The sequence below is a fragment of the Excalfactoria chinensis genome, chromosome 16 (assembly GCF_039878825.1).
Source record: "Excalfactoria chinensis isolate bCotChi1 chromosome 16, bCotChi1.hap2, whole genome shotgun sequence".
NCBI lineage: Eukaryota > Metazoa > Chordata > Aves > Galliformes > Phasianidae > Excalfactoria > Excalfactoria chinensis.
In genome coordinates, this window is record NC_092840.1 from 10,561,312 (window position 1) to 10,584,792 (window position 23,481).

At 43.9% G+C, this 23,481-nt stretch overlaps 1 protein-coding gene across 2 annotated transcripts in view; it reads right to left on the reverse strand.

Moving 5' to 3' along the window:
* Window positions 1-2,437: 2,437 nt before the first annotated feature.
* ZDHHC8 (zDHHC palmitoyltransferase 8) overlaps window positions 2,438-23,481 on the reverse strand; it is a 73,369-nt gene continuing 52,325 nt past the window's right edge. Inside the window, exons 3-13 of one of the 2 annotated variants that reach the window (XR_011905451.1) lie at window positions 23,302-23,459; window positions 20,451-20,623; window positions 19,697-19,799; window positions 17,390-17,481; window positions 15,655-15,787; window positions 15,042-15,159; window positions 14,756-14,865; window positions 12,714-13,750; window positions 5,248-12,200; window positions 4,833-4,956; window positions 2,438-2,583 (exon numbers count right to left, since the gene is read on the reverse strand). Coding sequence is in view for 1 of the 2 variants with exons in the window: in XM_072351470.1 (XP_072207571.1) it covers window positions 12,029-12,200; window positions 12,714-13,750; window positions 14,756-14,865; window positions 15,042-15,159; window positions 15,655-15,787; window positions 16,112-16,156; window positions 17,390-17,481; window positions 19,697-19,799; window positions 20,451-20,623; window positions 23,302-23,459 (2,141 nt within the window). In the remaining variant the exon portion in view is untranslated. Of the gene's footprint in view, window positions 2,584-3,667; window positions 12,201-12,713; window positions 13,751-14,755; window positions 14,866-15,041; window positions 15,160-15,654; window positions 15,788-16,111; window positions 16,157-17,389; window positions 17,482-19,696; window positions 19,800-20,450; window positions 20,624-23,301; window positions 23,460-23,481 lie in introns of those variants that run through there. The other variant, XM_072351470.1, reaches the window with a different exon arrangement.

Sequence of the window (23,481 nt, forward strand, 5' to 3'; positions counted from 1 at the left end):
CAGTGTGTGCATTCTGTCTCATCACGGGCTGAGAAGAAAGCGGGCTGACTTACAGAACGACACTTCCAAATCTCCACAGAGCTCCTCTTTCCCACGCTGACCCACGCATGAGGTCCCATCCCTGCCTGGAGTTGGGCTGAAGCCGGATGGACAAACACAGCAATTCCTCAAAAACAAAACAAAACAAAACGGCCCAATTGCATGAACTGAACTCCAAACCCGAACCTCGGTGCCATCTCGGTGTTATTACAGAGCGCTGACTGCACAAAATGTCCAACATGAGATCAAAACCCACATTCCCACAGAGGGAATTCTGCATCCAGGAGGGACCCACAGACTGTGACCATCATAAGCAGCAATCAGAACTGCTTTCTCAGCCACTAAAAAAGCACTGCTGAACACCCGGTCAGTCTCACTGTGCTAGAAAAGAACTGGACAGTGCGACTGCTTGCACCTTGGATGTGACCCTTCTGTACTAACACTTCACCATTGGAAATCTCCTCTGCAGATGCTCAGTGTAGCTCTGGTTGCTTTAGGGACTATCGTGCTTACACACTTTATGTGCAGAAGTCTATTGGGATCACCTTTGAGAGCATTATTTTGCTCAGTAAATCCAAACATATTATCTTTATCTTAAGTTTACCCTTCTGTAAAGCTCCAAGTCAGCCAGGCTGAAAACAACAAGCTGTTGCAGCAGTACCCACAGCTCAAACATACCGCCCTGCACGGCCTCACTGCCTGCTTCACTCCACACTCTCAGTTTGTGTGTTTGTTTCAATATTCACATGACTACAATTCTAATCCCATTTCATTGTGTTGCGTTTCATCTGTGAGCAGAAAATCCCCCTAAGAGGATAACAACTCCTGATGGTACCCGCTAATGGCATTATCCTGTTTGCTGCTGCTACTGAGACCCGCAGTGCGCCCAGCAGGGCAAACTCCTGTGTCCTGCATGGGACCCAGAGCACTGCAGAGATGAGCCAGTGACTGGATGCTTCCCATTAGCTACGTAGGTCTCAAGCCTACAGCTGGCAAGAAGAACTTAGGAACTTCCAGGCATATCTTAAAAAACAAAAGCATTAGAGCAGTCAGAGGACATCCGAAATGAAAGACAGCAGCTTTTGAAAAGCCTTTTCCACAACCTGGGATGCATTTGCTCACAATGTATATCACCTCACATGATACAAAATGCAGCTGTAAAGTTATTAGCAAAAGAGGAGAGAAAGGCGAGGAAACATGAGGTCATGGGCTCCAAATGCATCCAGACACACTGCGGGCTCACTGCTGGCCCTCATGAAGGAAACACTGATGTCATCCTGGCTTGCTTCAGGCCCAGCAAAATGATAAATGAGTTCAAACTATTGGGTTATAAAACAAAGTCTACTTGAGCTCATTTAATAGTTGTTTCAGAGGGCAAGAAATGCTGCTTTTAAGCATCACTGGTTTGTATGACTTGACAAGTTTAAAAAGAAGAAAGAGATTTGGAAGCTGCACTATTGGCTTTCTGATCGTATCTGACTGCTCCACCAAAGAGTTTAACAGCCACACCAACACCGCGTTGGTGAAATACAGCATCAAATCGAGGGAGATTTTGGCATGGAGGGAAGTCTACGTAAATCCGTGCTGGATCTGATTCAGATCTTGACTCTAGTCTAGGTATTGTGAGTCACGCGCTCAAGGATCCCTCAGCTTTGGCCACAAAAACAAGAGAGGAGCTCACGGAGGATGAAGGACTTCCCCTCCTCCCCAAACCCCCTCCATAAACATACTTAAAGTGAGATTTCACCTCAGAGAAAGTCAATCAAGAAATGCTTTAGCAGTGCTGGGTATCACTGGTAAAAAGAAGGATCTCAAACACAGCCGTGAGCAGCTGACCGAGGCTGTCTCTTTCCTTTCTCCTCCAGTAAGGAGTAAGGCTATTTAAAACTAGAACGTCTGTGCTTACCAAGCTAACTATACTAACACAGTCTCTACCTCTTTCATTAAGGAGAGCCATCCAGTCCTGCACATGAAGTCATGCTCATGAAATGAAGGGTTTGCAACAAAAATACCAACGCTGCGTTATCTAAAGTAATGCTCTAATAAATAATGATGCATCATGCCAGGAGGGTCTCATTGGAAACAGATGGTCTAAGGAATGGAAACATAAGCAGAGTATTTTACTGCAATAGCTACCCAGGAGACAAAAAGGGATTTGATGTTACCGCCTTAAGAACAGCTCCCTCCCAACCCTTTTGTCTCAGCTATCAGGAAACTTTGATTCTGCTGACAAACTGTCAGTGTTAGCAATCATGGGAGCACTCTGCTTGCAAACCAGTTTAGGTGCTGAGATGTACAGCATTACACAGTTAAGGGGATTTCTAGTTTTAACAATCCATCAATACTTAAAAACCACAAAGGCAAACCTCTACTATCCCCATGTTCTTCCCTACCTCTCTGTCCAGAGCTGGTTCCCAGCATCCCTGCGTTCCTTCAGAGCAATCACCCTAGGGATGAGCTTGACACAGGCTGTCTATACCCTGCTGTTCTTCTTTTGGAAGCAAGCTTTTAAGGCGGTGTGTTCACATACAGGCCCCACTGAGGCTGTGTAGGGAAAAAAAAGAGATGAAATACCTTTTAGTTGAAGTGGTGCTAACTGCAGGTCTGGAGAGCCCACATCTGTGCCCTTCTCTGCTGGTGACGGGGCAGCAGTAGCAGCTGAAGCCGGGCTTCTGTGAGCCATTCCCCCCAGCAGCAGCCGTGTCAGGCAGGGAGACCCAGGTAAAGCAAAGCACTTGCTCAGAGCCATCTGCCATTAAGCACAGTGCTTAAAAAAACCTGCACATACAGGAGAATCCATGACCTTATATTATGTGTCCATGGGGCTTATACCTCCAGGGAGAACAGCAGAGGAATGATGCATTTATCTTAATGACAGTATTTCTCAAGGCCAATGGACGTAATGTACATCCATGTGGCTGCCATGACACAGACACAGCCCTTCCTCTGCTGACAGAGATGAGCACAACACCAGATTGAGCCAGGGCCATCTCCTGATCGCATGGCTGGGAGCCAGCAGTCCCGAATAAGAGCAGTTAGTATGGTTCCTAAGAGCAGTTAGTATGGTTCCTATTTGTTCAGGGTTTATTTCTGCCTGAACACAAAACACAAAGGTCAGTCACATCAGTTGTAAGAGCTCAGCACCTGCAGCAGTGGAGCTGAATCCTGGGGTACTATTTCAAACTTGGCTAAGTATAGCTGAGATCTGTCTGCCCTACAGCACGACAACCCCACCTCAGCCCCAGGTCTGCCGCCTGGGAGCAGCACATACTGATGCAGTTTCAGCTGAGGTTCTTGTTGTATCAGGGAGAAAATCATGGGGAGCATCTTCCCGTATTACGACTACGCGCTGTTCTTCTGCCTCCTCCCCTGAGCACTAACAAATGCAGGACCTAATTATCCCATTTATAAATAACTTTCCCCATCCTATCTCTGTCCAACAATGTCCTGGCAGGCACCCTCAGCAGATTTGAAATTATGTCCCTGCCAAAAGCTATTGCTGCTGATGAATCACAGCACACAGAATTAAAGGGCTGTGCTTTCTATTATGTATATCTACACACACACACATATGTACGTAAATACGTGCACACGTGTGTGTGCAGTGACTTGGGAATTCTATCCAGTATTTGTCAAATGCAGCCAGTGCCAGCAGATGCAGCCACCTGGCTTCAAACTAAATGTGTTTCTGAATGCCTTTGCTGGGATTACTTCACCTGGGGAATTCCTTGCACAGAGGATCGCTCTGGGATTTTTATGGCACAGGTGACAGACAAGCGGCGTTGTAGGACTGCTTGCTGCTTAAAATCAAAACAAGCATGTTATACAAGAAGTCTCTCAGAGACAAATGCAGAGTAATCTGAATTGCCAAAATGAATGGCTATCCTGCAAGGACACATCTTCATTTGAACTCTCCCCTGCTGGCTTGTTTTCTGCCCCCAGACAAATCCTTTAAAGGGCTCTGAAGATTTATGTTCTTGCTCTGCCTGACAGCCCTGCCCTGGTCAAGGTCCTGCCTACATTATAACCTTCTGACATTCCGAAATATAACGATGGGAATCCATCTGGAGAGGAAGAAGAGACCTTCTCTGTACTTAACAGCGAGCTGCCTGACCCAGCCAATCCTTCACGCTGATAGAAACCGGAGGAAACTTTTCTTGCCAGCAATAAAACCAACTGCCCTTTGCTCTCTACTGACACTGCCTATTCCCTTTCATGTCAGCTGGAGGTATTTCTTTTCCCTTCTCCATTACCTCTTCTTCCAGCTCTCACTCTGTGTTCTGTGCTACCAAAGCACACTACAATGGCCCCACAGCTATTTTACTGCATTTCTGCTCAGCAACTTTAATTATTATTATTGTATTGTATTACGTACACCTCTTTCAATAAGCAGGCAGGAAAAAGCTGAGTTGCTTGAGGCAATCATGTACCTGATCCCTTGGGATGAACATGGTGCTGTGGGGGGGTTAAGAAGAGGGTTTGGATTATAAGGAAATATGCAAGAGGTCAAGGGAATGATCAAGGCAGACGTTTCTATCATATTTTGACTGGGAAAGTGCCAGCAAGACAGCAGCACAAAGCTACAACCCTACGAGACTGCGGCCAACCACACAGCAGTTTGTCTGCACGTTGTCACAGCGCATTCGAAAAGCCAGTCACAACCAACACCTGCTTAGAAGTACTTAATTCTTTGGCTTTACACATTTCAATGAAATGGCATCACAGGATCCTTCCAGCTCAGATCCATTCACACAGGGGACGCAGGAAGAAACCACTGCCCAGAAGACACTTACCTGCACGTGGTGGGAAAGGACAAGCCAGAAAGCAGGAGAGCATCGCTTTGGTGCTCCACTAGTGCGCCCACATCCCTGTTTGCTGACTGCCACTCAAAAGCACTTACATGAAGACATCGAGGTTCTGTTAGCAGGGAGAGAGGCTGCTTTAAAAACAGAGTTGGCCAAAAAACTGGATTGTGTTTAGGAAATACCGGTAAAGCTCAGCACTACCCAAACTACTCGGATGCTGTCCTCCTCAGGCCAGCATGTTATGATCTAATACTGTAAGGGTAGGACATGTCAGTACTTTACGCTCCCTTTCCGTATAAATGGTCACACTACTGTACGAAAAAATGCATGTCTAAGGGGCAAACAGCACGGCACTTCATCACATAATTTGTATGGAAAAAGCAAGACAAAGAATCCTCCTTACAATCATGAGATGCATCCCTGCCTCAGAAGGCACTTCTCTCTCTCCCTAGGTAAGATCCACAGTCTGAAGCTTTGCAGAAGTTGCCGTTCTGTATCTAGCCTGTATCAGGAACACGGCACGCCTGTTGGGAGAAAAGAACACTTGGCAGCAAGGAACCATTTTGCCCATTTGAAAGAACTGGTGGATCGATGCCAGTGAGGCTGAAGGATTTTTGCTGTCAGAGCCAGGTTTCCCAAGGCCATTCGTTTCAGCCCACCCCCCCTTCAGCTTTCACAGGGCTGCTCTCAGGGCTCCCTCACGCTCTCACAGCTTCCCATGGACAGGCCTGGCTCCAGGAACGCTCAGGGTCACCATCTGCTGCTGAGGCAGCCAGTGGCACACAGCGAATACGGGTCAGAGGCAGCAGGTCCGACCAGCAGGGCCTCCAGGTCCCACAGCTGAACTCCTGTGTGGCTTCAGGAGAAAAAGCAGAATTCATCACACGGAGGGCAAGTTCGTAACGCAATGAGTGCCAACATTACAAGAGGGGCACAGTGCTGGGGTGAAAGGAAAGCCCTCCGATGTTCCCCACTTTCTCCAAGTTCCCACCAGTGCTTTCTCCAAATATGCCTTAAATCAGTGGGCATACCTACCAGTCTTCCACAGCATGGAACATAACCACTGGCAGAAACACTGTTTTCAGTCTGTTTTATTTGCTAACGTTTTAATAAGTATTTTTGGTTTTGTATTTAGCTGCTGATACAACCAGTTCTTTTTCTATCAACACACATCAGTTCCATTTAAAATACACCAGATAGGGACACCTAGAACTAGTTTTACTTGAATATATGTACAGTTATGTATACATTATATACACATAGGCATTATATATATATACATATATATATATATACACATATATATAAGGCACTGTAAAATGTACCATCACTTCTCTGAGACCCTTTAATTTGCAGAAGTAGATCGTATTTCTTCATATAATTTGAAATGTTTAACCAAGGGATCTTTCAAATGCTTCAGGGTTATACAGATAGCAGCTATGAAATAAGCCTTACTTTAAAAGTCAAGTTATTGTGACAAGATGAACAAAACCTATTTTGACAGTAACTCTAATCCATTTATTATATAACTGCTTCTCTCTTAAAAGACAGATTCACCTGTATAAATAGTTTCCTTTGTCTCTCCTTATTATGTTCCAAAATGTGAACTGAAACTCATCCTGCAGAACAAAAAAAAACAAAGAAATACCAATGATGGGAGAATTGAATATAAACGTGGATAATTTATCCATTACTTAGAGAGAGGAAAGGCAAGACCTCTGTAAGCCAACATGCCTTTAAATAAAATGTGCTAAAGCAGTTCATGACCTTACATAAATCTGTTTGACTTGGTTAACATCAATGGAGCCCACTGATTGATTAAGTTTTTGGACACGTAATAAGGTAACCTCTGCCTCTACAGTGCACGGATACGATTGATATTCATAATGAACACGTCTGAATGGCCTCTTGCTCAATATAATTAGTCTACGTATGCAAATTACAGCATCAGAAATCCTGAAGCAGCTGCTGTTAGGAGAGTTTGGCAATTGTGTGAGTTATAGGCCAATCTTATGCATCAAATGGATGTATTTCCAAAGAACAGAAACAGATGAAGACAGACAGATGAAAAGTCATACATCTTTGGGATGTATCAATCCACACATCCTGGATAGAACTTGTTTTTCCACACTATTCTGTAGCAACAATTCCCAATTGTGCTGGACCACAGGATTCCTATTCAGTCCCACAACTTTAACAACAGATGCAAGGAAAAGCTCCATTTCGTGTCATCCCTGTACTAACTGCTGTGGCCCCAACCACGATCCATTGGTCACAACAAGGAGGCACTTTTTAGAAGGTTCTTATTTTCTACTCAAAGCACCTTGAAGATGAGCACCTGCAATCACTTGGTTTAATATTTGGACACCTGCGGGTTCTGCACTGGAGCTGACCTGCCCAGTTCAGCTGTTTCAGTTCACGTTTTGCAGAAGCAGAAATGAAAAGGGGCAGCACCCCATGAACCAACTCAGCACACGAGGCCACGTCAGGCACAACGCACCAGGGACACCAGACACTGTAAAATACTGAAGTGACTCAAAGGTTTAAAAATATATATATATGTATTACGAGAGCCACAAAAAAGGTTACAGACAGAGCTCCACAAAGCCTGCACGGATACATTCCAACAATTCAAGGTGGCAGAACAGGTGAAATACAGACCATAGAAACGGTTCAGCATTAACTTTCCAGACTGTCAGAGACAGCAATCGTAACCTCATCTTCCCCACATAAAAATAAACATTGTGTATATATATATATACATATAAATATATATATATATATATGTACACACACACACACACATATATATGTCTTGTCTGAACCACAGATATAGTCCAAAGAAAAGCACGTTGCGATTTCCACGTTAGGCCTGTAGAGCAGGCATTCCCTGAGGAGCACCACAGCAATGCCCACAGGGTGACCATCTCAGGCCAAGCTGATGCGACGTGATGCCTCGTTAGCAATTTCAGAACAGCAACACAGCACAGTTCATTTGCTGCACATGGCTACCAACACAGCTCTGTGCAACCCACAGAGCTTTAACCAAACTGCATCACATCTGCTTTAGTTTTAAAAAGAAAATGCAATTGTAAGATATTTGGGCAGCTCCCGCTATCACCTCTCTTTACAATTCAAGACTCGAGGACTTCTTTAGTGTGCTTCCTTACAGACACAGCTCAGACTGTCCTAATGACCTCCAGGAAAAGATGCCTCCCTGAGGCTTTCTCCCCTGTTACCTTCAGGTTATGTCTGCGTCCAGTTTTGACATGGGGGCCAAACGCTGGTTGCGTATCAGTGCAGTATTTGGCCCAAAGTTTCAGTCTTTGCTATTCAGACTTTCCTATGAGGTCAACAAACAAAGCATTAAAAAAAAAAAAGAAAATATTAAGGCTTCAAGTAAAAATATTTCCTCTCTCTCCCACCCACGTAGTAAAGTACATTTAATTTCATAATGCTCAATATATTATACAATTAACGATACAGAGATCCAACTTTTCAAGGCAGATTGCACTACAATGGAAACCTGGAGGCTAAATGGGAGTGTATGAACAGCTAATGAAAGGCAATATGCCATGAACACTGATGCACAAAACTAAACAAAACCTATTGCTGTTTGTTTTTTAAAAGTAATACAATCCACAGCTAAAAATAAAAACACGCTGAAAAGCTTTAAGACTTCTGAGCATGAAATAAACATGACAAAATCAAGAAGCTACTTTATAATACGTGTTAACTTGTGCTGGATTTTCACAGCTGATCCCACCTACTGAAAATCAGCATCACTTACTTTGCTTCAGTGGAGCCACACCAGTTTACACCACCTGGAGATTTGGCTGCAGTGTCTGTAAATACTGAGGATTTGGGCAGAAGAAGAACTTGGCTGTTAATCTGTGAACTGTTTGAAGAACAATGTTTTAGCAGGGGGGGGATTCTGCCCCTACATCAGATGCAGTAGGTAGGTTCCCAGTCCCGCAATAGGAGCTATGGGCACAGGCGCTTACATTTAAGAGAATGGCTGTAGGTTCAGTGCCTTGGCTGGGAAGGAGGTTGGATTTGCTGCATGCAATCTCCTGTTTACAGTCCTGCTCAGCTTATTCTGCCACGAGGTTTGAATGATTTGCTCCAGGCTATGAGCACTGAACTAAATGCACACCTCAAAGGAAAAAAAAACAAAACAAAAAGCCTTTGGTACCATTGTAAACCAGTTACCACATCCAATGCATCTTAACTGTGGCCAGAACTACTCACTACTCACAGTGTGCTCATCCTTTCCTCCCCTGCTCCTTCTCTCAAAAAGAGCCCTGGATACGAGTGCTTTACACACACATCACTGCCTTCGGTCTGACTGAGAAATTCTTCTCTCACAACTTAATGTAGTTGATTTATTTCAGAGGCTCTTCGGCCCCTCCTGCTCCTCAGTGTTTTCTTTCAGAAATGCAGGAGAAAAGATGATCAGAGCGGAGCATCACTGGGATGCAAATCTCAAATACAACACTGGTGCAGAGTCTCAGCTTTGCTTGCACGTATCTCATGCACACATTCAACAGGTACACGATAATATGTGCCCTCATCTAGATGACGAGCCCAAATTCTGTGTCACCATCCTCTCTTTCTGCCTTACGAGCGGCAGACATGACATGTAACAAACAGGTAAGTCTCACATCTGTGCACCAGAGAGAATTCCAGCCCTTGCGGCAGTCCTGCACCTTCCTGAGGAGCTATCGTCAGATAGAGTTGCAGATCAGTAACAGTTAAAGAGGGCAGAAATCTGAGGCCGTTGGATGCAGCCCCTTGGCCCTGCAGCTTCACAGAACCTTCTCTCATCACATGTCTGAATAAGGTCTGTCTCTGGAATTCTGCCCTGGAAGATTACTCCCCTTCCCTTTCCCTATCACCTTGTCTCCTCCTTCTGAATGTAGACAGGCCACTGGCTACAAGAACAACTCTCTGACTTGCCTTTGGTTTTACCTGTTTTAACTAATGTATCTGTAAAGTTATCACCCTCAGTTTCCAATTCATTACTTAGCCAGTGACACACTTTTAGCCCCTTGAATCTTCCTATCAGCCAGCTCGTTCAGTCTTTTACCACATATTGCTCCCTCTGTACCTGATCCAGTCTGCCAGCATCCTTCTGGCACTGTGGTCCCTTCAACTAAAGGCAACATTCCACATGCCAGCAAACCAATCTACACAGAAGGACGATTGCTTCTCTGCTCTGCAATGCCCTCACAGCAGGCATTTAACGTATCACTGAGGCCATAAAACACACACTGATTTCTAGTTCACTCTCTCATAACTTTGGCCTATTTCAGCTGCTCTGCGCTCTGGATTTCTCCCTTCAGACAACACAGAGCTTTACACACAATTACGTTCACTTCAGTCTTCCTCTCCAAAAATCATGCGATACAAAAGGGACACACAGTAACCATGTATTGCAGTACATGTCAACATTTATCAAATCAAAAGATCAATTCTAACCAGGCAAAGCTGAGGTCCCTATTTGCCTTCTGGAATAATTAATCTCGACATAGATGGGCACAAGTAAAATGCTATTGACACATCCTGAATTGCTACCAATTAGCTGGAGAGTTCTCCATTATAGTCAAAGACTGGAAAGGATTCAGCCCCTTGAAACCAATATCCTGAAAAGCAGGGAATTCAGCTCTCCGGTCAAAACTATTAACCAGGACAATGAGGTGGAAAGTCGAGGTTTCATATGCTGACTGGCTCAGTGATAGATAATGATTATTACCGACTTTGGCAACAGTCACTCAGGATATTCTTAACAGAACACACACTGGCTGCGTAGCATTGGTCCGGACCTCTGTACTTTTGATAGCAAGTGAGAAGGAAAAGGGGATCAGGAACAGAGAACAAAAAAAAAGGAAATAAAGATTTGTCCCAAAATTGGAGTTAGCAGAGTTCTGATTTCTGAGACCAAAGGTATCATAACCCTTTCTTGCGTTTTCTGTTTGCTTTCAAACAGCAAAGTTGTCTTTAAATCCAACAAAGCAAATGTAGTTTTCTGGAGATGGGGAAAGGAAACCTCAGAACGTTCCACCATTCGATTGGTATTATTTTAAAAAGTTGTTCCCCAATGGAAATAAAACTCAAAAACCAAACAGAAAAATCCTTTGTCTAACAGTACTGAAGACTGGAGGGAATGTGCTCGTCATTAGGCAGACACCACATTTATATCCTATAGACTTACGCATGGCTCAGTTACACACACTGTGAATTCAACAGCTCATGCTAACCCTGCTGCAGGACTGCACAGGGCACCAGGCACAGCAGTAAGCACCTTACTGCCTGGATCCAACAGGCAAGAGGGAGGGCGCAGGGAAAGCAGCTGACGACTGTTTAGAATGTGTTCCCATCTGAACACTTCCTTTCGTGTCCACATGGTTTTATTTCTGAGTCAGAGAAGCCTTTAAAAAACAGGGATGAGGGCAAGAGTGGAAGATCCTCATGGTGGTGTGGTCCTTTCCCAGCAGACAGACACGCAGGCGCACACACGTTTTCACACACGGGCAGGCAAACAGCAGACTGGGAGAAGCTGCTGCTGCTCTTCTTCCTGCACCCAGCTGGGATGGAGGAGCAGGGAGCCTTTGAAGATGACACAGCGTTTGTGGTGCAGGTTGCCCTGCAATGAACCTGACCTGCAATGCCTGGGAGACGCAGGGCAGCTCTCACAGCTGCAGACTGCCCGGCACAGGAGCACGCTTTCCTCGCCAGCAGAAAAGCAGCAGCCAGACCTCTGACTCCTGCTGGACACGTGGCTGGCCAGAAGAACTGGGAAGGGGCACAGGAAAACGGAACGATCCCGGACTGACCATTTTGTCACTGCACTACTGGTACACAATGTTGGACAGACGGACACACAATGGCTTTAGCACTTTCTTGCATAAAAAAAATCGGCTCTGTGGTTGTGGTGGAAGATGGCAGCCAGTTCCTGTCTGTCGGTTAAGACGAATCTGATGGACTGTACAATGTTATTCCATCGAGAATAAGGCTGCAGCTGTTTATTTGGCCAAAAGATAGAGATGAAAACAGAACAAATCCAAAACAAGAAAAGGAGAGTGGCCGGCTGCTGCTGCTCCTTCTTTGTTGTTAACTGAGTCTTCACAGTGCTCCTAGCTTCATGGCTGGCTGAGTGGATGGCTCTTTGTTTTCATTTTATTTTACACTGAAATTTCATAGGTTGTTCCACCAACTCCAGACACCTTCTTAACATTTGAGTGTCTAGCAGGGCTGACTGGTGTTCCTTGGGAACTTGATGTTGAGCCCAGCCTAGCTATTCCTTTAGGCTGTCCATTTATTTTACTGTGCGGTGCCTTCATCTGTATGTCATCCCTGCACCAAAAGAAATACCAAGACATAATGTTAGCGAGCAAAGTCAGCACTTCTGCACTACAGGACATGCAGCACAGCTGAATACACAGCTCTCTATGCCAAGCACAGATTCCAGGACTTGTGTGTGCCATGATCCTATTAGTGCCTCTGAGCCCAGACAAAGGTGGGGTCCAGCCTCCCTTTAGGCTGTGCACTACAACAGCTTCATCCTTTCATGCGTAACAGGAGGGATAATTTGCCCTGCGCCTTGCAAATAATCATCTAGGCCACCTTCGATATTAAATCACAGTGAGCTTTACAGCTTCACTGACCACCTGCAGTTCAAGTTACAGCAAACATGAAAGTATTTTGTCATTTCTGCACTGCACTGTCACAGAACAGAAGAGCACCCACAGATATGCCATCCTTGTTGGCCTACAACGAAAACGTAACCAGGGCCGTGCCTCCAGGGAGGCATCTCACAAAGAGCACCTCATTTCTAAGCAGCACCACAAGCAGTATCACAGTACATACCTTTGTGCTCCCACTGATTGCACCTCTGTAATTTCCACAGTGTTTACAAATGAGACAGCCTTTGGGCCTCCGTAAGAGGGTGACCTAGGCATTCCTGTGGGGGACAACGGGACCTGGTGGCCTGGTGATTTGTAGGAGCCATTGCTCACCCTGCCTTGTAGTGCTTGGTGCGTCTGGACATTGTTATTGGCTAAATCAGCTTGCAGAGAGGTTGTGGAAGTCCTTGGTGCTCTTGTCATTGCACTTGAGAGCGAAGACACTGAGGACTGCAGTATAGGGTTCCTTGTGCTAAAACTGGTAGCAGCCATCAGATTGTCTCTAGATCCATATCTCATCGCCATGCTGCGTGGGTCTTCAGAGAGTGTGCTGACTTGCTGAAGGCTGTAAGAGCTAGGGGTGTCATAGACACCTGAGTCTGCAAACACAGAATCAGGGTGCGAGTGGAGGAGCTTCTCTCTCTCTTCCATCTCTTTCCTTTCCTGAATGGATGCCATAATGGTTTTGGAAAGGTTGTCATAGCGGACCGGAGAGGGGTCTCGCTGATGTGCAGCTGGGCCCCCCAGCACTGGGCTGAAGCTCTGAGGTGGTTGGCGTTGCAGCTCACTCCCCCGTAGATGGCACATTTTGGCTGATAAATATGGTGAGTGGTACCCGACAGAGCTGACTGCAGAATGGGTGACACATTTCCTCCCCGAGGGCGACATGGGGTTTAGCAAACTGTCATATGAAAGACTTCCATTTCTGTTTGACAGGGAATTGGGAGAAAAGATGCTTTTGTAAGGAGTGGAAGCCGCCCCTTCAGACTTTATTGGATGAAGGGGCACTTTGTCTGTCCCCCTCCTGCCGGCAGATTTCAGGCTCAGTGATCGTGAATTGATGGCAAAGGAATCTATCTGGAGTGGGGAAGACTGGTAGGTCTTGTGAAGGGAGCTCTTCCGGTAGCTGGGGATGTCCAGGCTGGGTTCAGACTGGTAATCAAGGCTCCTGCCATCCTCTTCTATCAGAGCCCCCTGGCTGTGTCCCTCCTGCAGGGTGATCTAAAACAGAGGTGAATACGAGAAACAAAAGCCTGTAATAGACATGTTCAGATTTGCTCTCCATGGGACTGCAAAGGAGGAAAAAAAGTTGGACACCTTCTCTCAGACTCACAGTCTACGACAAAGGCTCATCATGAGAACACTCTTAACTCCTCAGCACATGGACAGCATCTCAGAATCAAGGAGTCCGTCACTGCAACTGCTAAATGATATTAACTAATAAGTACATCAGTGTATGGACACAATGAGATAACTTCTAAACTGAAACTCTGTCAAGGTAAATTAGATTGTAATCTGCTAATAATGCCCTTGGAAAAGCACTTTGACTTTTATACAAATAGCTCTTGAATTGAGTGATGTCTGGTTCTGAGTGCTGAGTCAGACATCCTTTAGGCTTCATTTCAGCACACTGGGGACCAGCGCACTCTTATTCACTGTACTCAGAGATATAAATATTCAACAGTCCTGAATACCAGGTCACAGGTCTTCAAAATCAAGCATCTAAGATTAATTAGAGCAGAGAGGCTCCCTCCCACCACTGAGACAACAAAATAATTTACTTCAGAGAAGGAAACACAGGCCAGTATTTATTCATCTGCACTGAAAATATATAGGGCTTCCCTTTGTTTATATTCTATGAAAGATTGCCTACATTACAAATTGGCTACATCAGCTCAGCAGAGTGATTATCAGAGTGATATCAGGAGATGCCAGCAGGAGGTGACACCTCTCAGCACCTCAGGATCAGGTCAAAACACTGTCAAAGCAGCAGTGCGTGCCTGTCAGCAGGGCAGATGCATCAAGCTCAGCAAAGGAATGTTGCAAAAGCAGACATGTTTTCATAGGAAGAGCAGTGAAAATCCACACTGTCGCACAATGAAGCCAAATGTTATTTGTTTTCACACTGTGAGATTCACAAGACCCCTGTAATGAATTTTTCCTCAACCTCAAGTTGTCTGGCACTAATTAGGAGCAGATTGTCTCAGGCTACTGCAGCTCACTCACCTGCTCAGCAGCAGCATGGTAGTGGACTTTGGGATTGTTGCTGAAAGCCGGCCGGTACTTGTACATGGCAGGTGTAGGAGGGCTGATCAATTTGGGTGAAAGGCCACTTTCTGGATAAGAAAAAAAGCACAGACATTATATTGGAATGTGTGGACAGCACTCCATCATTCCTAAGCTCTTGCTATCCATGCTTCTCTGCAAGCTGGGCTCCACTCTGTTACCCCTGTAATAGAGGGTAAAATATTTTCATGTTATTAAAAATAAAACGCTGATTGTGCAACTGTACCTTCACTGGTCCCCAGCTGCCCTTTTAACTCAGAGTATTTGCTTTGATCTCCTTTGGGTGGGAGCGGTGGTTGCACATCCATTCCTTTATCCTCCAGACCTTCCAGGCTGATTTTGGACTGCAAATGACCAAAGAATCAATTACTGCCCATAAGAAAAACACAAAAAGCCCCACAAGAAAAAAAAAAATAAGAAAGAGGAGAGTGAAGAACTCAAATTCAGAAATCAACAAGTTCTGAAACAACTTCTGTGGTCCCTTCACTGGACCAGAAACCTTCCTGTCATCCGGAAGCTCTTAGCTTTCCTCAAAGTACAACAGCCAATCTGGTGGTTCCCACAATTAGTTAAAACTAATTCAAACACAAATAATGAAGAAACAGAAAGAACAACCTCTCCCAAAAGACCTGGAGGTCTGATAACAGATCGAAAGCTGCTGCTGCTGAACCTGGGTTACTTCCAGAGGATGAAGTACAAGACAAGGACTCAACCTCCACCAGTTTCTCCAAGAGATGTGTCCTCTCAAGGAGATCTTCCATGACTAAGTTATTTCCAGGCTGTAGTTCCATAATGCTCAGGACGTGCTCTTCAGAAGCAGCGCCTACCGACAGTCTCACCTTGCTCCGGTTGAGGTTGGCTTGGATCCCATTGTCGCTGATCTTCACTGTGATCTGCCGTTCGGATAATTCAGGTCTGAGGAAAGGAGGCTTCACACTCACAGCCAGCTTCTTCTTGGGCTCAACTACGTACCTGGTAAATTGTTCAACAGGTACCATTAAAATAAACTATAACCTAAAAATCAGACATAGAGACAAGACAATCTTCCTACTTGAGGCTTGATTTAAGGATGTGATAGAATCTACATAAGTAAGCTCTACTCATTTCAGTGGAAGTAAGCCCGAGTAATAATTAAAAAGCAATAAAAAGATCATTGGGGTCTTTAGTGGGCAAAAGGAGAGGATGTATTTTAAAAAAATAAAAGGTAATTTTGGAAGCACTGATGGACAAAGCACAAATCACGAGAAGAGAATAGGAAAGGTCTACCAGCAAAGGAAGCAAGTTACTACATCTTACCTAGTTACCATGAAACAGCTTCCCTGCAGTGGAAGGTGGAGGAGACTGGGGGAATAAGACCCAGCGAGTGGGAAATTAATGTGGGAAGATGTGCTGTCAATTATAACATACCACACGGTGACTTGCTTCTGTAGTGTGTTTGGAGTGTTAACATGAGTGGAGGTAAAAGAAACAGGCCTGTAGCAAGCAACAAATCTAAAGGGAAATGGATGATTTTAGATACTTAATTACTTTCCAGTGGACCGTGAGTCTGTAAGTGCAATTTGGCAATGGCTGCACAACACATCAGTAGCACAGTACACAAGCTTTCTGTTTCATCTAGTGAAAAGGACATTTCAGCTCAGTGCCCTTCAGTACGCAGGACAGTCAGAACAGGCCTTCACAAAACACAAAAACATGACTTGCTAAAAGTCCAAGAATAGTAATGGTGACATTGCTCACACACCCCTCTGAACCAGAGAATCTCCCAGCTTCTAAAGTCCAGCTCACTTAAAATATCTTGACCTGCTTTTTAAGTTTTGGCTATTCCAATGTCTCCATTTGAATAAAGGTAATAGACTTATAGCACTTATTTGTTGTACAGCAAATTAAAAAAACAAAATAAAAATAGACAGATAAGAGTACTGAGGTCTGGGATTGCTCAGCATCCTGAAAAGGCCCAAATAAATCTTCTGGTAGTGATATTATTAGTGAGTATACAGGCTAGACAGCTCAGCATCTAGGATATTTATACTCCATCTGATCTACTGCATTAAAATCCCAACTTCAAAATGTGAAGGGGTAAATCAATTTCCGCAAAAATAGAAAGCCATAAATAAAATCCTGGTTCTACAATGTAGACCTGGTTGAAAATCTGTTTTATGATAATGAAAGTGACAGTGAGATTGAAAACCACAGCTGCCTTAAATTAGATTCAAGTCTCAAGGGGAAATGCTGATTTTAGATTCCTTCTTTGAGTCCAGTAGGAACTCAGTAGGAATTCCTCACCTATACTTGGACATTGACTGTACAGTGCAAAAAGTCCTGCTGGAAGCATGGTAACATACTGAAAGTTGTTACTGAAAGTCGCTAGATGAACAAGTAGGTGAGATAAGGCTATCAGCTCTTGATACAAGCTGACTTGCTTGTTCCAAATACCTATTTCTGGCAGGAGGATTACGAATTATAAGAAGAAAGCAACTGCTTGGGCAGGTTACAGCTATGCAACAGTGCAACAGTGAATCCACAGCTATCCCTTTCCCAGCAACTTCTCCACCTCCCTTACTCCCTTTCTCTTACCTGGGAGCCAAAGGACTGCAGAGCACGTGTTCCACATTTCCGCAGCATCCTCGGGTAAAAGGGTTCACTCCCCCTCGGAATTTACCTGTCACCTGCAAACATGTTCAGGTCAGTGCTCAACTTCTGGTTTCATAAAAGTCATGGCCCGACCCTCAGAAAGGCAAGGACAAGTATCCTTGTTCTAACAGTGCTGTCTTGCCCAAACAGGAGACTGCTGTTCTCTGAATGCTGCGCTTTCCCCCCCTGCTCTGACACACCCCTCCACCAGATATCATGCACACCAGTGAAAGTTTCCCACAAGCACCATGAGTTCACTATGAGTGCATGTCAAAGCTGCCACGTTCACCTCTCCGTACTGTTCCTGTATGAGTTGTGCCTGCTGTCAGCCAAACATCCTGTACTGGTCTCTTTCCTTCCCTGGTAACCTCCTCTGAACCACTGCCTCATGGGGGAGGGTGCCAGGAACTCCCCAGTGATTACTGTGCTTACTTGGAAATTAGCTACTTCAATAAAAGTCAAGTCTTATTAGACTGGCAGGATGTAGTCAAAGCTTCATAAACATTATCAAGGGTTTGTACTTAGCAGGCAGATACTTGAAAGTAACCATATGGGGATAAATACCAATAAAGCCAGAGAGATTAACAGTGGTTGCCAATAAAAGCATTATGTTGCTTTTTGCATTTCAATCAACTCACAGTCCTGATCTAGCACCAAGTTTAAAGCGTACCAGAAATACTTTAATTACTTGCACATAAAATAACAATGATTAAATGATTTTGCAATATATTATGTTGGCCTATTTGATATTACATAAAACTCTTTAAAAGGCCAAGAGAGACATGCTGGAAGTTCTGAGTGTTGGAAGAGTAACCTGACGACTAAAGCATGGACCTGCACATCTGGCACACCAGCATTCATCCTAACTAGCTGCCAGATGCACCACATACGGCTGCACAGAAATTAAGACGGTGTTACATCTGATTTTCAGAAAGGACTCTTATGAAACCATCTCAAGTGCTTTGGTAGCTCAAGAAACCAAACCAACCTGGGATGCCTTTTCCAATCGTTATTTCAATTAAATTAAATGCAAAATTCTCAACCTGCCCAAAGGTCAATGTAACTAAACATAGAAGAATTTTCTGTTTGTTTTCTAATTTAATTTTTTTTTTATTCCTTCTTCCTCAGCCTCAAATTTTCACAGACAATTTTGACCCCTGCACAGAAACAAGCCTCAGAGAGAACATGATGTGGGGTAAGAGACTAAAATACTTTGGGTTTCACGTTACTATTGTTAGCACTATCAAACTTCATACTTGGCCAAAATCAATTTTAGAATTAAGACCAGCTGACTCCAAGAGAGGCACAGCAAAGCATTTAAGGATTTTCAGCTGCAGTAAGCCTGCTTTGTTCAAAGGCCATGTTAGGCAACAATTCAGGATGACTTCAGATTCTTTGCCTATGTTGAATCCTCACACTATTCATAGATTTTGTGCATGGTTTTATTGTCTCTTGCAGGATAGGCAACAATCTCAACCCAGTGTACAAAGCCTCAGACAGCTTACTGGCACGCTGCCTGCCCGAGATGAGCTACTCCTTACAGAAAGTAAGTAAGTGGCAGAGGCACACTATGGATCCCATGACTAAACCTCTATCACCTGTCGCATGCTGTCAATGTATGCACACATATATATGCAGACCCACACAGGGTCTGAACATTATAAATGTGAGTAACTGCAAGGGAACAAAAGCTTTTACAGGTTTTTTGGCATAAGATGCTGTGTCAGCACTTGGTTTGGAGAAGCGAAACAAGTGAGGTCCAATAGCCTGTGTGTGCGTGCACATACACAAGAGAACAAGGGAGACAAAGATGGAGAGACAAAGAGCTAGCTCAGACCTTATTAAGAACATGTGGGTTGGCTGGGGGAGTCCAAAATATCAGGAGATAGGGCAAAGACTTGATTAAATCTTTTCCTTTCTTTCTTTTGTTCAGTCTCATGATTTGTTCAGCCTGACTCATAAAAGTTTGAACTTCTGAAGTTGATGGGACTCACTACATAAAACCAATTTCAAGGACTTGAGTAGATTTTAAATGGTAAATAAGCCTTTTTGGTTAGGAGAAGGGGGACATCTGAGCTTGTAGTGCGTTCAAGAAAAAGAATGAAAATGAAAAACGAGGCAAAGTTCCTAAATCCTCACAAAACCCCCACGAAGAGTGTTAGGTTTTTTTATTTGTGCAGACTGACTTGCTGGCTTTTCTTTCCAAATCACCATCTTAGCTACAAACACAGAGAAAAAACTGCTGCTTACCTGCTCATTGGTTGTGCGTCCTCGTGCCACTAGAACAATATGGAAACCAGTGAGACCAATGACTGGAATAAAGAATAACCCAGCCACACACATGACAGCCATTCTGTACCCAGGAGTTAAAGAAACTGGAGTGAGTGAAGGGAAAACGAAACTATGAAGGAGAGAAGGAGAAAACAATCTTGGAAATAGGGAGCGTGTTTGTCATCTTCAATTAGGCTGATCAAATTTCACCTTAAGTCCATCTATTCCTACCAACAGTCCTTATCATTGAGATTGTTCAAAAATAAAGTGAACACACTGATCCTGGCTTCAAACATTTTGTAAAGTCCGTTCTGTGCTAAACGACCAAAGGGAATAGCAACCCTCAGAGCCAGGGGTTGGTGTATTACACTGACACGAAGACGAAATACCTCCAGGGCAAACACGACTGTATCGTGTGTTTGAATACAGTAAAGAGTACTGAACAGTGTAGAGTCACACCCAATTGGAAGTAAAATTCAGGGAGGCACCGCATCTTCCTGCTGTGTGCCTTAGCAATGACTGAGATAGACAAAAGATCAGGCACAGTACTGGGGTAACCACAGATCAGATGAGTAGAGAGGAAGAATTGTCCTAAGCATTTATAGGGGAGGGGCAACAGGAATCAGGAGAGGAGTAAACCTGCACCAGTTCTGAGAAGACAAACCTTCATATCCACTCTTTCATATTTTCCTCTAGGCCACCTTGTGTCTCCGTAGACCAAGAAGAAGGATACGTAATGGCGGTATGAGCTGCTCCCAGCTTTTCCATGTGGTTCAACACGAAAATCAGGCCAAAGGTGAATACTCCAACCATGTGCGTACTTAAGGACAGCAAGAAGAGAAAAAAATAGCGATAGTTCCTCCGTCCTATGCAATTGTTGACCCATGGGCAGTGATGGTCAAAATCCTTGTAAAGAAAGGGAGAGACAGGGAACAACATCCAAACAGTGAAAGGAAATAGCTTTTCTTAGAGGTAAATCTGAACTGCCTTCACGTAAAATCACATCGAGCTAGTTCTGAAGCTTTACAAACCAGGTATGCTCTCTTTATAAGGCTCTTCTTAGCACCAAATGCTTTCTTTATACATGAATGGAGAGGTACTTGAGAGTTCATAGACTTAAGAGAACACATCACAACATAAAACAGGCTACTTATCCACTGGCAGCAGATGCACTGATCGCTTTTCAATCATCCATCACACGGGGAGTCAACTACAGTGAAGCTATCATACCCTGTAACATCCTGAAGATGCAATGTTGGCTGCAGAATTCTCTCCCCAACATTTCTGTATTTATATGAAGCTGAACTTGAAATTGCCTCAAGAAAAATACTTTTCTACCAACCAGGTCCACAGAAATGTTCATATTTGCAAGTTTTGCCCAAAGTATTTACCAAAACTTCACTAAATAAATCAATCAGTTTTCTCAAAGCACATCAGAAAATGCCAGAGGTGATTAAAGGAGGATCATTTCAGGCTATGCTTGGAATGCTGACACAGCATATGTCTATGATGCGAATCTGGTTGTACACTGCCTAAAATATCTACAGATTACAAAACTACACAAATACCCACTGTGAACACTCCAGTAAAGAAAAAAAAATCTGACTACTTTTGTCATGGATTTATTTTTTAGTCCATCAGGCTTCGGGTTTCAACTGATTTCATTCCTGCCAGCACTGTCATTTTTTTCTTGTTAGGTCGTTTTTATCAAACTGGCTCATAAGTTTCATATTCAGGCTAAGAACTTTCATAGCACGTTCTAGACTGAAAGAGAAAAGAGCTGAATTCCAACCCTGAATGGGTTCCACATTGAAAAGCCAGCAGAGTCATTCTTATCACTGTCTTCAAGGTCTTGTAGAACAGAGAGGTGAAATAAACAGCCCAAGAATCAATAAAGTATGCTGTTTAAGATCACTGTCTATCGATTCAGAAGTTATTAATGCTTTCTGTTTATATTTCTTCACAGCAATCATAATTTAATTATACAAGCAGAGTTTCATTCTTGCCCACCAGAAGAATAAGAAGCATTGAACCAGTCTGACTGTCAATAAATCTTCCTGAGAAGTAGGCAGTCGTCCTGTGTTCCACTGGTTCATTTGGGTTACTTTTGGATTCTCTCTCATTTTCATTTCTGCTGCAGAACTGCCTCCCCTGGAGGCCCAATGGCAGCAAACGGTGTTTGTACCACTGAGTTTTGGGCAATCTTTGTATGAGAAAATGTCATTTCTTGAAAATGGATTTTCACGCTAAGTCACTGGGGAGAGGAGAAGAAAGAAATTCCATGGACTAATTGAGAACTGACCATCATCTAAGCAGCCCTTAGAATCCAGGAATAGTGAAAGCACGTGTTTTAAAACCAGCAATATATGAGCCAGGTTTTCTCCAAAAAATCCATCTCTATGTAACAATACACAGCAGACTAACGCAACTCTGTGACAAGGAACAAATAGTTGTGGCTATTCTCCTCCACCCAGGGACTTCAGTCGCTCCTTACCCTCCATCTTATCAGATCCAGCATCCTCCTTAAGGATTTTCTCCTAAGGAAGAAAATCACTGACACAAGATAAACCCTATCAGCCTTTCACACATAAGCAACTGTGCTGCTTTCCTTGGGACTATTCCCTTGCTTTTGGCAACGAGGATTAGGACAGAGATGGTGCATACAGCATTCTAGCTGATAAGGGTATTCATTGCTTTATGATTAGCAGTCCCTTTCATTTTAATGGCACAGCTGAATATATTTTAGATACATTAAAAAAAATCATATTTCTATCTGGAGAAAAAAAAAAAAAAGACCTTGCATCAGAAATGATCCTTAACAAGTGGAATTTTTGGCTCAGCAATAGAAACTGCCCCCAGGCAACACAAGTACTGTGGATACAGCACTGTGTATTTAAAACCTTCGGAGATGTCTATAACCCAAAAGCACTCCTTACTGTTTGGGGGTTATTTTTAAATATCCTGTGCGCATTACCAAGACCTCAGGGTTATTAAGAAACATGAAAGCCCCATAATTCAGAGGGGCTAACATTAGAAGCATGACTGAGCTCATGCTCCAAGCTGAGGTGCTGATGTAAACGTAGAGCCCTTCCGCTGAGTGTAGAACTACACACAGAATTCTGACTTTGATTTCCGCACATCCGCAGTGATCTTATGGTTCATCACAGAATTTCAAACAAACTGGTGCCTACATTGGTGGACAAACACACAAATGAGAACAGTTCACCCTGGACTTTCTGCTCTCCTGAACTCTGCCTCTCCATAAATGCTCGCATCTATGTCTCTTTCTACATTCATGACCCCTAAGCTACCTCCAGGAAGACACAGCCAGGATTACAAACTTTTTAACCTAATTATCATCAGCAACAAAGCTGACATCAAACAACACTGCATATGTAACATACATCGTAACAGAAGGCTGTGCTTCAATTGGTACAGGTCAGTAAAAGACCACCACCAATGTTAGAGCTGAGAACTTCCAAGGACTGAAATACTGAGTGGAGGACCCAACTGCACGTTTCCAGTAGTATGTATGTGCAACTGCATCACGGGGCCAAAGTCAACACAATCAACAGCTCTGTTACCTCAACACAGTTGTCACAGACACTGCAGTGAGAGCAGCGCGGAGGACGGTAGAAGTGGCAGGTGGCACACCATTTCATCCGTACTTGGATTCCTTTAATCTCCACGTTCTTGTAGAGTGGAGCTCGGAAGTCATCGTCTTTATCTTCATCTTCATCTGCTGCTCAATGCAAAACTAAAAG